The following is a 15,325-nucleotide window of genomic DNA, read 5'->3' as shown; positions in this document are numbered from 1 at the left end:
TTGCTGAGCAACTAGCACAGCAGGGTTTCTGCATGTTCGGGACCTGTTAGGATTGTTCTTCTGATGAATTAACCGATACGTAGGAATGGGAGAATTTTTTCCCCCACTAACTTGGAGTGGACTTACAGACGGTAGATTTGGGATTCGTAAGACTACTCAAAACTCTTAGCCTCAAACTAATTTCTAGTAAAACAAGAAATTCTGGGCAGCAGCCTATATTTTCTCTCATATTCCCTTAAGGGCTGTCAAACAGAGCCAACAATTACTTTTAAACAGAGATCTTTATTGTTTGCATAGTGCAGCCTTCTATTAACTTGGGAATAGGCAGTTCTGTAATTAAATTTCCTGCAAAAAAGATTGGGGAGGGATGGGGGAGGAGGAAGGGAATACAAAGGTTTGGAAAAAAAACCCACAAAAACAAAGAAAGAAAAACCCAATCCAACAAATAACCTGTGAAACCCAAAGTATGACTGGGCTCACCTTTTTTGTAACACATTCCATATAAGAATTTGAAAAATATAAGAGATTAAACCATAGGCATAAAATCTGCAATATCCTGACAAAGAGTAGTGGCAGAATGCAAGCTACATTTGTGGGAGTTTTTCCCCTCTGGGTTTGGTTTTGGGAGATTTTTAAGTTAGCATGATTAACACATGCTTTTAGAGTAAAATCTATTGGGACAGGCTAAGGGACAAAATTAGTGTGTCTATAATATCCGTGAAATTCTCAGTGCACTTTCAGGGTGGGCAAGGGTTAGGCAGTTTGAAAGTGAAAAGAGTCATATGGAGTTTATATGCTGTACAGACCGTGTAGGTTACGTCCAGCGAGATTATGAAAGGTTAAAAGTTAAAGAGGAAAACCCTCACTTTTGTACCTGGTGAAAAGTCAGAAGATGGGCGAGAATGAAAAGAGAGGGGTGTGAAGCCATTCAGAATATGGGAGTCTAAGTCGTAGGTAGGGCTCCGCAAGCCATTGCTGGCAGGGGAGTTAGGGAGTGTCAGGATTTTTTGTTTAAGTAAAGAGACACTGTTAATAAAATATACCTAATAATCTAATGTGGAGTGGTTTCAGTACTCTGATTTTTCCTCAGGCCAGATTGGAATTTGTCAAAGAGACTAAATTGAGACAGATGGGAAAGCAACTGGTAAAACACAGCTCATTCAAGCAGACTTGAAAGAGACATGAAAGGAGAATTTTACATTAAAAGCCTGAAAATAAAACATGAACTCTGATATTTACTCTCAGAAGGTTTTAGAGTAGTTTTCTTTAAGTCTAGGGTAATGATAGCACATTTTAGCACTGATACTATACAAATTGGGTGAAATTAATGTCTAATTAGAGTGACCAAAAAAGAACCACAAGTCAAAAAATAGTTGATGTCTTGATAGCCTGTGAAAAAAAAGATGTGATACAGCCATGCGAAACTTGTGTAGCCAGCCAAATGAATCTTGGACAAAACAAGACATAATGCCTAATGCCAGAAGAGCTAAATCAGGAACAGAAAATCTATTCATCCATGGACCAAGGCTTCTGTATTTAATTGAACCAAATAACCAATTGTACATCTGTGCTGCTAATAATAATAAATACTAATAATGAAAAACTACAACTTAGAGGTCATCTGATGAATCATAATATGGCTAACACTGAAAAACACACTCGGTGCTTAAGCCATAGCTGTGCCCAAAGACTTATGTGTGCTACTAGTATTAGAGTTCCATGTCTCTGAGTATTTTAAGTTATTTATAAACTGGAGACATTATAGCCTGAAGTCCATAACTAAAGCCTTCCTCTTTTGTGCCAAAAACAAAAAAAAAAAAAAAAAGGAAGGAATACTGAGGAGTCTGCAAGGTCTTTCAGGTGCGATAGAAATTATCTTCTGGTTATTTCCTTAGAATTACCAAGAAAACCATGAGTTTATCTCTTAAATTAAGAAACAAACTTCCTGCTCCAAAGATGCCATCTGACTGAGAAGAAAAATCATCCAATAGTTTTGCTAGGATATCCAAATCTGGCTTGAAAGAGGCTAGACTGAAGAATGATAGAATGGATGTATCCATGTTGATCCCTCACATTTCGTGTCTGTAGAAACATTACTCAGGCAATTTCTTGACTATCATTCAACCTGTCTTGCTATGCCAGCTTCCACTGGCTTCCTGAAGGGCTGCATGTCCGTTTTTAAGATGTCTGCTGGAAAACATGTTTCAGTTTCCTTTCCTCAGGGATCAACCAGCCTATGCCAAGAATGCACGTGTAGCTTAAGAGTAAGAAGGTGCAGGAATCTCAGATTAGTTCTCTCCAGGGTGTTATTTTCAGTCATAGTCGTAAATTAAATGTGTTCTCCCACTGAGGTTACACATAGTAAATTCAATGAGAAATCTGATTTGCGTGGAATAAACTTAGTAAAACCATCCAGATACCTCCCAAAGGCCACTCAGGAATGGCAGTTTTTAAGTGGTGGTTAGGATTTTGTTCAGAAAGTAAAAGAAGTGGGTCGATGGGAAGTCTGCGTGTGCAGCTTTCACACTCTGTAAAACATTCCTCTTACCAAAGTATGGAGCTTTCTGGGCAGCAGATACCCTCTGTCACTGTCACTGAAACTAGACCACAAATGCAAAACCTGTGAGTCCATAAGAATAAACAAATAAAAAATTAATTCTGTAACAGAATTAGACCAAGTCTTCACTATTTATTGTTTGGTCTTGGCAGCACTGGTACTTCCATGGGGGGGGGTCAGTGGAAGAGTAAAATAGGTCCAGACAATAGAAGAGGAGAATGGGATTGGGTGGAGTGAGGGGACTCGCTGGGTGGGAAAAGAGAGGCTGAAAGGAGGTGCTGGACCTGTGGGTGACTTTGGGCAGTCTTTGTACTTCCCTTTCAGGATCTTTATGGTGCAGAACCCTTGCCCTCAGCCCATTTCATCCCAGGTGTCTCTCCTGGCTCTTTTACACAAGTAGCCCCTAAGTCCTCCCTTATATTACTTTATACAAAATAGGTGTCTTCTTCCCCAGTAGCCAGTGTTCATACCCTCATGGACTGCTGGAGAGGAAGGCAGGGTTAGATTCAAATCCAGGCCAATATGCCTACAGGAAGAAATTGGGCCAACGAGGCACTGAGAGGGATTCCTAATGAGGATTTTCCTTTAATATTACTGGGCCTTGATACTATGGACACGTGATTGATTGCTATTGTGGAGAGAAAGGCTGCACCTTACTATACAGCTTCCCTACACAGTTCATCCACGGCCAAGAGCAGAAAGGCAGGTGGGGAAGAGGAAAAAAAAAAAGCTTTCAGGCATTTCTTTGTAGTGCTCTTTTCAAGAGAAATAATTGTCTCAATGCCTACGTTACCTAAACTTGCGCAAGACTCAAATCCCTTTTGATGCTTCCTGCTTGCTGGCAAAAGCATCTCAGACAGACTGTGTGCTGTCTATTGCAAATCTCAGTCACAAGCTGCCTCCTATCTCATGAAACTACTTGCCTAACATCGAGCTGTCTCCCAGACAGTACCTTTCTTGCAGTAGTTACTTGAGTATCACAACACCAAAGTCCCCCTGCAGACGTGCACATTTGTTTCCTTATGTAGAGGTACCTCTGGCTTTTGAGGGGTATTTCCCCAGCCATGAAGAGGGAAACTATTTTTTGCACTATGCTCTACTTCCATTTCTCCCCAGCTGGCATTAGGCTTTAATACTTACCTAGCAGCCCCCATGCTTCACTGGGGGGTAAGTAGACGATGACAGTGAGGAAGTAACATTTAGTACCCCAGCAACAACAAATGCAACATCTCTCTACAACCGGCAAACCATGGGTCAGGGAGATCACTCCAAGTGATCTGCCTTTAAGTGCAGGAGTCATTAGTGTTGGCCAAAACAAAACAAAACAAAACACAAAAAAAGCTGTGTATGGGGGAGGGGGGCTGTTGAATACAGAAGATCTGAATGAGCCAGGCTTACATGTGAACTGCCCGGTAACACTAATGATACAAGCTAATGGAGTATGTTTAAAATAGCATCAAAATCTTTCTATTGGCAGTACAATCTAAGAGGGACCCGAATGGCAGAAATCAAAACACCTGGTGAGGGGACTATTTCAGGGCAGTGAGAGGAAAGAGTTACCTTCTGTCATTTTGTACTCCCCATAATGAATGGAGGAAAAGTCTCTTCTCATGCTTTTATACTATTATAAACCTATTTCTTATGGATTTTGTGAAATGAATATAGCTGGATTAATGAAAATCATATGGAAACTAATGCTTTACCTGTGTTATCTGCTTCTGAATTATTTGCTGAAAAAGAATGAAGATATTCCCTAGAAATATTACCTGCTTTCAGTATAGCAAAGTATCTTAGTAATTATGGAAAAGGAAAAAAAATCCTTATAAAGTAAGCCTTCAAAGCAGCTAATACCATTTTTACACATATATTTTGAAATAGGATTGTGTAAAGGTGAATTTTTTTTTTTTTTTTTTATGATGGGATGCTGTCAAGTTATTTAAATTTACAATCCTAGAGGAATGGATATTATATATTTCATAATGCCTTTACAAGTGGTTGCGTGATATTTAAGGTTGAATTTTCAGGTCTAAAATAACAGTGCTTCACTGTAGATACCAGAGAAACAGAAACCACTTATCTTAGCTTACAGTTATGCATCTGCACGTCTGTCATTGAGCCATCACAGCATAGTTTTGCAAAACAGAATATTGTATTTGGCAGTGCTTAGACCATAAGTTCTATTGTGTTGCTGCTATTATTTTTGTATTTAAGGCCTTTTGGGGATGGAAGCCCTTGTTAGCTAAGGTCAGTAGTGTTAGTAAGCAGATGAATATGATGTAAATTGGTAGAAGCCATTTGCTGAAAGTATGGAGATATCTCATAGAGGTGTTGTCCAGCTGTTACCGAGCTTGCTTTCTCTCCTTGTCTAGTTTAATGCCAGAACAAGCCAACAGACCGACTCCCCTCATGCTTATTGACAGCTGAATCGTGGCTAGCCGTAGTTCAGGATACATAGCTGGTGGAAATGTAACACCTGTCTGGGATCCTTTTACCTCTGTTTCCAGGAAAGATCACCTTATTTTTTTGTGATTTGATGAATAGCCTACTTCTTTTCTGAGAACACATGGAAATTTTACATATCTCTTGGGTGAGAAAGGCGTAGAAGGAGTAAGGCTGACTCTACAGCTTTGGGCTGTGGGAAGGTATTACAAGAAGGCCAACATGATACTTTCAGCCTCTGTGTGGGAAGGGAGAGACTCTGTATGTATTCATATATTGCCAAACACTTTGAACTGCAGCTGCTTGCCTGGGAAAAGGTTGGTTAGGCTAAGCCTAATCCAAAATTACCTCTGAAATTCATGCCTGCACTGTACAATCTTTTCCATTCCTGAAGCACCTTTCCCTTCCAAAAATCCCTTCCCTCTTACTCTGAAATTGGTGTTTAGGCCACTTCTCTGGGAATGAGGAGACTGTTGTTCTGAGTGAAATGAAGTTTTTTCATGGAAGAGGTTGAGTGGCCTGTCATGTCCCAGAAGAGCTGATATCTTGGTCTGCAGGCACCACACTTCCCCATATCATTCTGCCATTGCTCAACTATTATACAAAATGCCTACGATCTCTTTGATCCTTTTTTTTACATGTTTCCTGTTGAAAGGATGAATTTAGGCATGTGCTTTCAGAGAAGGTTTGGGGCTGTGAATCCCTGAAAATATTTTCCTCAGGACACATCCAGATTTACTGCTGGGATACACGATGGCATACCCAGGACCCTCTGAGAACTAGTTCTCGTTGGGTTTCCTTTCTGGGGAGGTTACAGTGTGGGGGGTAACAGGTATGGCCTTGGCACGCATCAGAGACTGGGTAAATGAGTACTAAATCTGACTATACAGATATCCCAACCAAGAACTGAAGCCTTATCCTCACCTCATCAGGGCTTGTCAGGCCTGTCTTTGGCCTTCAGTTTCTCCAAACCATTTTAAGTTTCTGTCTCTTTCCAGGGAGATAGAGTGTCTAGTTCAGGCCTGGAATGACATTGGACAGCAGGACAGCTAGAAATGAAGCATTATGATAATGAGTAGCTAAGTCATACAGATGCAAGGAAATTATCAAACTGATTTGCCATATGTCACACAGGGATCCTCATCTCCCATTTGTTGATGTTTCATACCTGTTAGCTTGCACCTGGTCTCTGCTCTGGTGAAACCAGTACTTGGCAGTGAGAACCAAGTGCAGCCCAGAGTAAAGCCACGCCACAGTCCAGGGCCTACATGCACTATCTCATGAATCTCTTGATCCAGAGAGCTTCATCCTGGTGCTGACCAAGAAGTGTCAGTAGAGACAGAGCCAATATAAATGTAACCTGAGGTTTTAAATACCTATGCATCCAAGTGCTATTTGTGACTACCATTTGCCTTTAGCTTTGAATAAATTCACATGTCAATCATTTTAACTAATTCAAAGACTTACTTGCCTTCAAAATAGTAAAAAGAAACTATCAGAGTCAAAAAAGCCTTCCTTTTGGAAAGGATTCCTCCTCAGAGTTCCTTTTTGCTGTGTTCTTTTCTCACACATTCCTTGCATTACTAGGGTTTCAAAGGGCAGGTGCAAAAAAACCTAATAGAAGTGAGATTTAGCTTGGTTAATACCTTCCCTTCATGTAAAATTAGTCCCTAGGACACTACACTAGAGACAGAAAAAAACCACTCTGTCCCTCCATCAGATTGCTTTCTCTAGGTTTTTTGTTTGTTTGTTTGTTTGTTTTTTACTAAGCCTCAGACATTATGGCCATTAATATTGTCAGATCCTCTTCTCAGCTTATCATAAAACATCTGCTCCCATTTTGTCCAGTTTGGTGACAGAGATGTATGGCATGTTACAATGTATTACTAATGCTCTTCTCTTGAATGAGTATCTTCACTTCGATTCACACTGTTAAATAATCTAATCCATGTGCTGGAATGACAGATACTACTTTGGAAACAACTGTAAGAATTTTGGTTGGTATGGCACGGGGACATTCCTCTGCTGGTTTATTTTTCTTTAGTATTAATGTTACATTGGCTTGTCTCAACGTCTGTGACAAATTGCTTTTGTCTCAGGAATTTTCAAATAATTTTGTTAAGAGATTGCTAACCATATGTAAAATAATTTCTATTCAGTCCTGGCCTACATCCATTAGTCCTAAAGCTATATTGTTTTAGAGATTTCATATGGCTAGCCTGTCACTAAATGTCCAGTAAAATCCACATCGTTTTCTTTCCTTTCCTTTTTTAAGCTCTGAGGGGTTTTTTGGCAACACAAGTAACATAAACATTGTCTTTGGGTGCCTAATATGTAATGACTGAGACAAGTCAGTTAAAATGTTTTATAAGATTCTTCATCAATACTGAGAGCTTCTGATAATATCAGTTAGGCTAAAGGAGAGTCTACTTTATTAGTTTACATGCTAGAAGCTACCATGTGTATGCTTTTTTAGTTAAGCAGAGTTTAAATTGAACACACCCATTCCACCCTTTTCCTGCTTCTCTGTTTTGAAGAGTTATCTACATCTTCTCCCGGTTCTTAATTTTATACCCAAACACCCATCTGAAAAACTGCACCTCATTCATTTATTTCCTTTATTTCCAATACTGAAATTGTCAAGTACAACCCTGTGGCTCATTGAGATCCAGCGTGAAACACAACAGCATTTCCTTCATGTTAGAGGTGTTTGCCTGGGCATCTTTGGGTTTATTGATGTTTACCTAGCTAGTTGATGAGAATTTTTTTCAAGTAGTGGTGTATACATGGCAATGACAATGATAGTGTAATTTGCCTCTATTACTTCCTGATATCAGGATTCTGCTGCACTGCCAATTTCATATCTGTTGTTATTATTTGTTTGACAGAATCAAAAACATGCCAGGTGCTTTGCAAAACAGAGAACAAGAAAAATCCCTTTCCAGAAGAGATGACAGCCTGAATAGAAATGACATAATGGCAGGAGACAAAGGAAGCAGAAAGGGGAAGCAAAACAAGAGTTATAACCATAAGATCATGAGATTGGTTTGGAGGCACAGTGAACGCTATGAGGCATTTTTTTAAAGCGCATAAGGACTGTAGTTGGGATTAGACAATGGAAATGTAGAAAAGAAGCATGGAAAGGAATGGAGAAGAAGGGAGGAACAGACTGGCAACAGGAGGAAGAGTAAACAGAGGTGTATGGGAGAGGCCAGAAAACACATCTGACAAACTGAGGATTATGACTAATGCCAAGAATGAAAGACCACATCTGAAGAGCATGATGATTTCAGGAGGATGGCGAAGCAGGACATGGCGATGCTGCTAGGGAGAGAAGAGCCAGCAAAGCTGCCCTGGAAGCCTGCCCTGGAAGCTCCTCACACTAATATAACCCTGCTTCCCCATCTTCTTTCTAGCTCCCCTCTTATACACAAAATATGTATATAGAAGAGCAAAGGAGAAGGAGAAGCAGCTAAATCAAACATTCCAAAGATCCTGCTGGGGAAGAAGTTTAAGCTGGGATGGTACAGATTTACTCCTACTGCTGCTGCTGCTGGTAGCAAGCGGCAGAGAGCATCCTGTTAGCCTTTCTCATGCAGACAAATCAATGGGAGTCTTTACCACTACTTACCAATAGGCCTTGCTGAGAAATACTCAGCAAAATTGTAATACTCCAGCCAATCCAGGACATTTTAAAATGTCCTTTCATGCTAGATCAGAAAGAAGCAGAAATGGTAACATTCACAGTGAATGAACAGGGAAGAAAAATATTTAAGCAGCAGTTTCTTTTAAAGCTGAAAATAATCGTTTCAGTATCAGAGAAAAATATAAGGGGGATTTTGCTGACTGAAAAAAAATACGGTTTATAACTTTTCATTAAAATTTCTGTTAAAATCGGGAATTATTTTAATTATGTTGGATTGGCTTTTTATTTTTCCCTAGAAAATTGGTGTTGTTTTTAGAAGGAAACTGGAAAATTGCCATTTTCTGTCTGTCAGACATTTTAAACTACCCTGATTTCCAAGGTAAGAATTGTTCAGGAGTAAGAAAGCTGCAGAGTGGCCAGTCTAATCTCTTCCTCACTTCCTTCTCCTCTGCTTCGGTGATCAGACATGTCTAATGATTAGGCTGCAAAGAGCAAAACCAGTTTCTATGTGTCTCTGAGAAAAGGCATTTTGCAAACTTCTTTAAGAATTATTAACTAGATCTGCTTACAGGAAGCCACTTTTTTTGTTGCAGATTATGTCTCCATTTAAATCCTCCGCACAGCTCTTCCATTTTGCCTGGGAAAGTTTATCAGAAAGCACACTGGAAAGGCTCAGATCTTTCTGTTTCCAGTGAAACTCTTTTTAGACATATTTATAGCTTGACAGATGTGCTGGTATGGCAGTTGAGAGACTACTGTGGGTAATGGAGTATTCTATTATTTTGGCATATATAGGCACTTTTTGCTTGGTACTTCTGACCACAAAGTATTGATGTTTAGGGTACTATAGGTACTTAACCATTGTATTTTTTCTTAAAAGTTTTAGAGGACAGCACTGGATAAATTTTTCTTCTCCTTCAGTGTAACACAGCTTTGCATGGGTCATTCGTCTTGAATGCACACCAGAGTGATATCAAGTTGGTTCTTGTGACACCTTATCAATATGATTCCCATTTTTAGTCTCTTCTAGCAGTGGAATGATTTAAGTATTGTCTAGTGGAGGCAACAGCCTTGTTTAAGAATATCTTGGTGACTCTGGATAGGATTCAAATAATTCATCTAGGTGAGGAGGAGACAGTTGGAAGTCATAGCTGAAATATTACAAAAAAATCCTTAACTGGTTGGCTTTGTTCATCATTTACTTGAAGATTTTGGTAAATGGTGGCTTACTGGATTCTCAAATGGCAGCAATGGCCAAATACATTTTTTTAAATTGTCTTCAATTTGAACTTTGCTTAAGTTTTTAAGTTTAAGAGTTAATTAAACTCTTGTCACCTCAGGTACCATTTTAGCAATGAGGTTTACAGGACCTACTCTGTCAATGTAGAAACTTCAGCTACTAAAGAACATACCAGGTATAGAGAGTTAACACAATGCTCAGCAGTGCTTGAAGAATCAGGCCCACCTCAGTAATTTACCTCCACCATTACTGAAAACATACTGGGTTTATATCGTATAGCCATGGTGTCAACTTACAAAATACACCCTGCTTAAATTCCTCTTACAATCAAATGTAGCTCAAAGTTTTATAACAGTCCATGTATCATTAAAAAAAAGATTGCAAAGCAGTGTCATAGTATCTCCCCATAATACAGAATTTTTACATATCATTTTTACATATCTGAAAGAACCCCATTAACTCATTGCATACAACTTTTTGCAATAATAGACTCAACATAAAGCAATATCAAAATGTAGTTGATATTTCTACTAATTACATTTAGCCAAGCTCCAGATTTTGCATAGTTTTGCCCCTGCTTCTGGCATGGTACGGTAGCAGATACGGAAGATATGTGTACCTATCTTTGGCCCTGAGAGAGGATTCCACTGTGTGATACCTTCCCACCCTCTGCTACCAAAAAAAAAAGATTATTTCAACCAGGAAAGGCGGCATAACCTCTGAAAACTGCAGTGTGACCTACCTTCTGAGTTCAGACACAGAACTGGATGCATGATTTGGGAAAGGATTTAATACCAGCTACCTCAGTAGCCACGTGGTGTTAACGGAAAAAGGCTGGAAAAAAAGGAGGATTATAAAGTATCCTGAGAGTAAAGGACAGCATGGTTATTTTGCCTATAATTTTATTAATTATTTTTTAACCTTGCCAGTACTTCTCCTGCCAATCCTTTCCTACTGTCATCTATCAGCTTTTCCAAGAAGAGACCTGGTTGTGCATAAAGTAAGAATAGCTGCACTGACTCAAACCACAAGTCCACATAGCCCTGTGTACCTGGCAGGTGTCCTGCCTTGGTAGGGGTACAGTCCTGTTGTTATAAGGCCTCCACTGTCCCCTACAGATTAGGGACACCTTCAGCTGTTGACTTCCAGACATCTTCAGGGCTCTGTATCCAATATGTACAGTTCAAATGCTTCCTAAATCAGGGGGTGTGCTATGTTTAATAGTCTGAATTTGTCCTAGATCCTGTGAATTTACTTCCTCCTTCTGTCTCTCTTTCTCTCTCTGTCTTGCCCTTCTTTCTTCTGAAATAGAATGACCAGGGCTGCATGAATTATTCAACATAAGAGTTGTATGATGTATTTATACAGTGATATAGCGATACAGTGTATTTATACAGTGATATATATATATATATGTTTTCTATTTTGTTTACAGTTTCATTCGTAATCATCCAGATATCCTGTTTCACATTTTTACTTCATACTGAGTGCTTGACTTGATGTTTTCAGAGAGCTGTCTAATATTAATTCATTATTTTTTTCTTCTCAAGCAATAGTTAATTTGTAGTCCCTGCCTGTGTATGTATAGTTAGACTTTTTTTCCCTTGTGCATTTCTTTCTGCTTTACCCAATTTCATCACCACTTTATTGCCAATGGCATTCAAAATTGTGAAATTATTTTGCAGTTCCTTACAGGCAGCTTCTGATTTAACTTTTAAAAATCATTTTGTATCAAACTTTCTCATCTGACAGTTCTTAGATATCACATTTGCCTTTACTACTAATAAAAGTACTTTTGCTTAAACCCTTTGTTTTAATTCATGCCTTAGTCCAGGAATCTTTGCACACACTTAAGTGCCCCGTTGCTATAATTCACTTCTACATTTTTTTCAGGATGGGGGAGGGAGGCCTTCAAGCTATTGTCATTTATGTTTTATTAATTGGGAACCTTAAAAGTAGAATTTAGACCTTCTTATTTCCTACTGGTTCTGACAGAGTGGTTATACAACCTTCAGAGTGAAAAATTGCTAAGGGCTAGATCCATGAAGTGCATTTAGGAATAGCCTCTAGCCTCTTAGCTGTCCTGCCTTCTCGCAGAAGCTATAAACCCAGATTAGGCACATCCCTCTACAGTGAAAGAGGACAGCTGGGTGTTTAGCAACAGCTTCCACCAACGCTGGCATACTGAACAGGGAACAGCCTGAGTGAACTGGAGAAACAGCCAGATGGGGGAAATAAAACAAGTGAATAGTGTACTGATACTGGTATATTTTTCAACACTGCCTTACTCATGGGACTATGGGGTGTTGCAAGGTGAGACTTTCTGCCTCTCTCCCCCAGTAGCTCTTCCTCTTGTTTATCTCACTATTCCCTGCAGTGAGCTCTAGCATCAAACTATGACGCCAAGGTGCCGATCCCTCTCTTTCTCTCTAGCCCAGTAAATATTGAACTTTCCGGGTTAGGCAACAACTGAGTGGACTTTGAGGAACTACCCTGTCAGTGTGAGCACCCAAAGCTGCATTTAGCCACTTCTGTTTCATCGCAGATCTAAGCTGGGGTCTGTGTTACAATACCAGTGAAAGTAGTGAGAATAATTTGAACCCTGATTTACCAAAACTATTAAGCTTGTTTGTGTAAAAAGGAATCACTTCTGTTTGTCCCATATCTTAACTTCACTGAAACGGCATTTTAGTAATTCTCCAAAACCTATTCTCTGTCTACACAAGAATTATGCCATGACCCATGTTACCTTATGTGAATACTGAGAGTAGGTAGTTGTAGCGAGATGAGTAGACCCTATGAGTTATTAGTATTCATAACATACCAGAAATCTTACATAATGGGGGAAATAAATGGGGAGTGTAAGTGGGCAATGACTGAAATTTAGTGTTTCTCAAGCTGAGCTGCATCTTGGATATTTGAGAGGAGGAATGAAGAGCTTATTTATTTATTTGTTTTTTTAGAAATATCTCCGCTTGCATATATTAAAAAAAATACAGAAATATGTAGTACTGTGTTTCTTTTTCTGTAGTTATAAAAGTAATTCTTTCAAAAGCTATAGCTATACTCAGCTGGCCAGTGACAAAAGAGAACTAGCTGTCAGAGGAGATTTGTGATGTTCCTAGAGAAAGTATTACGAATTTCCATCTGTTCCATTACAGTGTAGATGCCTGTAAATCTTTCTCTGAATCAGTAGAATTTGGGGAACTAATAAGCCCCAAATCAAGAGACTCCACAAACTTATCAAATGAAATTGCCATATAATATTTTAAAAATTAATAAGCCTTGAATGACTGCTATCTCTATCTCTATCATCTACATCTAAGTATCTACATCAATATAGGTTAGTTCCCACATTTATAATTAATTTCTTACTTTCTCAGTTTATTAGACATATATGTTGGCCCAGTCCCTCCACTGCTTCAGCAGTTTTTTGTATTGCTGACGTTAACTTTAATGGGTTCTGCTTTTTAATTGACAGATATTGAGTAACAATGGCAGGCAGCAATAAAATAAAAGCAAGTGAACAGAAATCTGGGATTAGAGGAAACTTCATAACAAATCCCAGGTCAGACAGTCTTTTCTGGTATGTACTGGGCAGGTACAGCTCTTTTTATATACAATGCCAAAATGGCAAAGAAAGTGGATTTTTATGCACTGATGCCAAATAACAGTAAAACTATTTCTAGGAGATCTAATATACTCAGTGACACAAAGGAAGGAACTGGTAGAAAGTCCGTGGCTTTAAACTTGGTCAAAAAATTCTAATAACTTTAAGTTGATGAAGTTTTTTGCCAGTTCTACCATTGTATGTTCACACAAAGTCCTTTAGGAATGCTCACTCCTTGTTCAGAGCCCATCTCACCAGCCCTTTCTAGCTCTTTTCTTTCTATGTAGACTGGGATCAAAGACTAGATGTCCACACCCTTTTTCAGTGCAGTCTCTAGCCCTTCTTTTACCTTCACTTGGACTTGTTCTTGCATCACTTAGTTGTTTGATGGCCTCATGTCTATTTAAGATTTTTCTGTCTTTTTAGTTGTGTTTTGACTGTAAATTATACTTACATTACTGAAAGATGGATTTGGTTCAATCTTTTGTTCTAATCCAAACCCCCAGAATTTAGGAAGTGAGAAATGATTGATTCTTTAGAGGGGAAAAAAAAAAAAAAAGAATAATCTTCTCTAGTTCTGTAAAAGCAAAACTTTTCCTGTAACATAACTTTGCACTAAGGTTTCCAAAAGTTTGGGAACTTAACTTGAAACCATTTATGGGAATCTAACTTTTATTTTTTAAGTACTGATTTGCAAACCTCTGAAATACAGGAATTCTCAGTTTATTACAAACTGCAGAAATATAAAAAAGACATCTTTAAAATAAAAGGAACAGCCTAAGTTAGTGACTTTTCTTTGACATTTAGGGCCTTGATTTATTTCATGCTCAAGCTCTCTCTTTCTTATAAATGCATACACATATGTCTGCACTTTCATAGAATAGAATCATAGAATCATTTAGTTTGGAAAAGACCTTTAAAATCATCAAGGCCAACTGTGAACCTAACACTGCCAAGTCCACCACTAAAGCACATCCCTAAGTGCCACATCTACATGTCTTTTAAATACCTCCAGGGATGGTGACTCCACCACTTCCCTGGGCCATTTCCTCTTGTCCTATCGCTTGTTGCTTGGGAGAAGAGACGGACCCCCACCTCACTACAGCCTCCTTTCAGGTGGTTGTAGAGAGCGATAAGGTCTCCGCTCAGCCTCCTTTTCTCCAGACTAAACAACCCCAGTTCCCTCAGCTGCTCCTCACAGGACTTGTGCTCCAGGCCCCTCACCAGCTCGGTTGCCCTTCTCTGGACACGCTCCAGCACCTCCGTGTCTTTCCTGTAGTGAGGGGCCCAAAACTGAACACAGGACTCGAGGGGCGGCCTCACCAGTGCCCAGTACAGGGGGATGATCACTTCCCTGCTCCTGCTGGCCACGCTATTTCTGATACAGGCCAGGATGCCATTGGCCTTCTTGCCCACCTGGGCACACAGCTGGCTCATATCCAGCCGGCTGTCGACCAGCACCCCTAAGCCCTTTTCCATTGGGCAGCTTTCCAGCCACTCTTCCCCAAGCCTGTAGTGTTGCATGGGGTTGTTGTGACCCAAGTGCAGGACCCGGCACTTGGCCTTGTTGAACCTCATACAGTTGGCCTCAGACCATCAATCCAGCCTGTCCAGATCCCTCTGTAGAGCCTTCCTACCCTCAAGCAGTTCAACATTCCTGCCCAACTTGGTGTCACCTGCAAACTTACTGAGGGTGCACTCAATCCCCTCGTCCAGATCATTGATAAAGGTATTAAACAGAATTGGCCCCAATATTGAGCCTTGGGGAACACCACTTGTGACCATCCACAAGCTGGATTTAACTTCATTCACCATCACTCTTTGGGCCCAGCC

General features: G+C 39.7%; 1 protein-coding gene across 1 annotated transcript in view; it reads left to right on the top strand.

Annotated features, from left to right (window-relative positions):
* Positions 1 to 8,476, top strand: part of EPHA7 (EPH receptor A7) — a 162,337-nt gene extending 153,861 nt beyond the window's left edge. Inside the window, exon 16 of the mRNA XM_010573338.1 lies at positions 7,885 to 8,476. Coding sequence (XP_010571640.1) covers positions 7,885 to 8,080 — 196 coding nt within the window. The 3' untranslated portion in view covers positions 8,081 to 8,476. The remainder of the gene's footprint in view (positions 1 to 7,884) is intronic.
* Positions 8,477 to 15,325: the final 6,849 nt, after the last annotated feature.

The sequence above is a fragment of the Haliaeetus leucocephalus genome, unplaced genomic scaffold, assembly GCF_000737465.1.
Source record: "Haliaeetus leucocephalus isolate CR32 unplaced genomic scaffold, Haliaeetus_leucocephalus-4.0 Scaffold384, whole genome shotgun sequence".
Taxonomy (NCBI): domain Eukaryota; kingdom Metazoa; phylum Chordata; class Aves; order Accipitriformes; family Accipitridae; genus Haliaeetus; species Haliaeetus leucocephalus.
The sequence above is the reverse complement of the archived record's forward strand: the minus strand, read 5'-3'. Positions and strand labels throughout refer to the sequence as shown.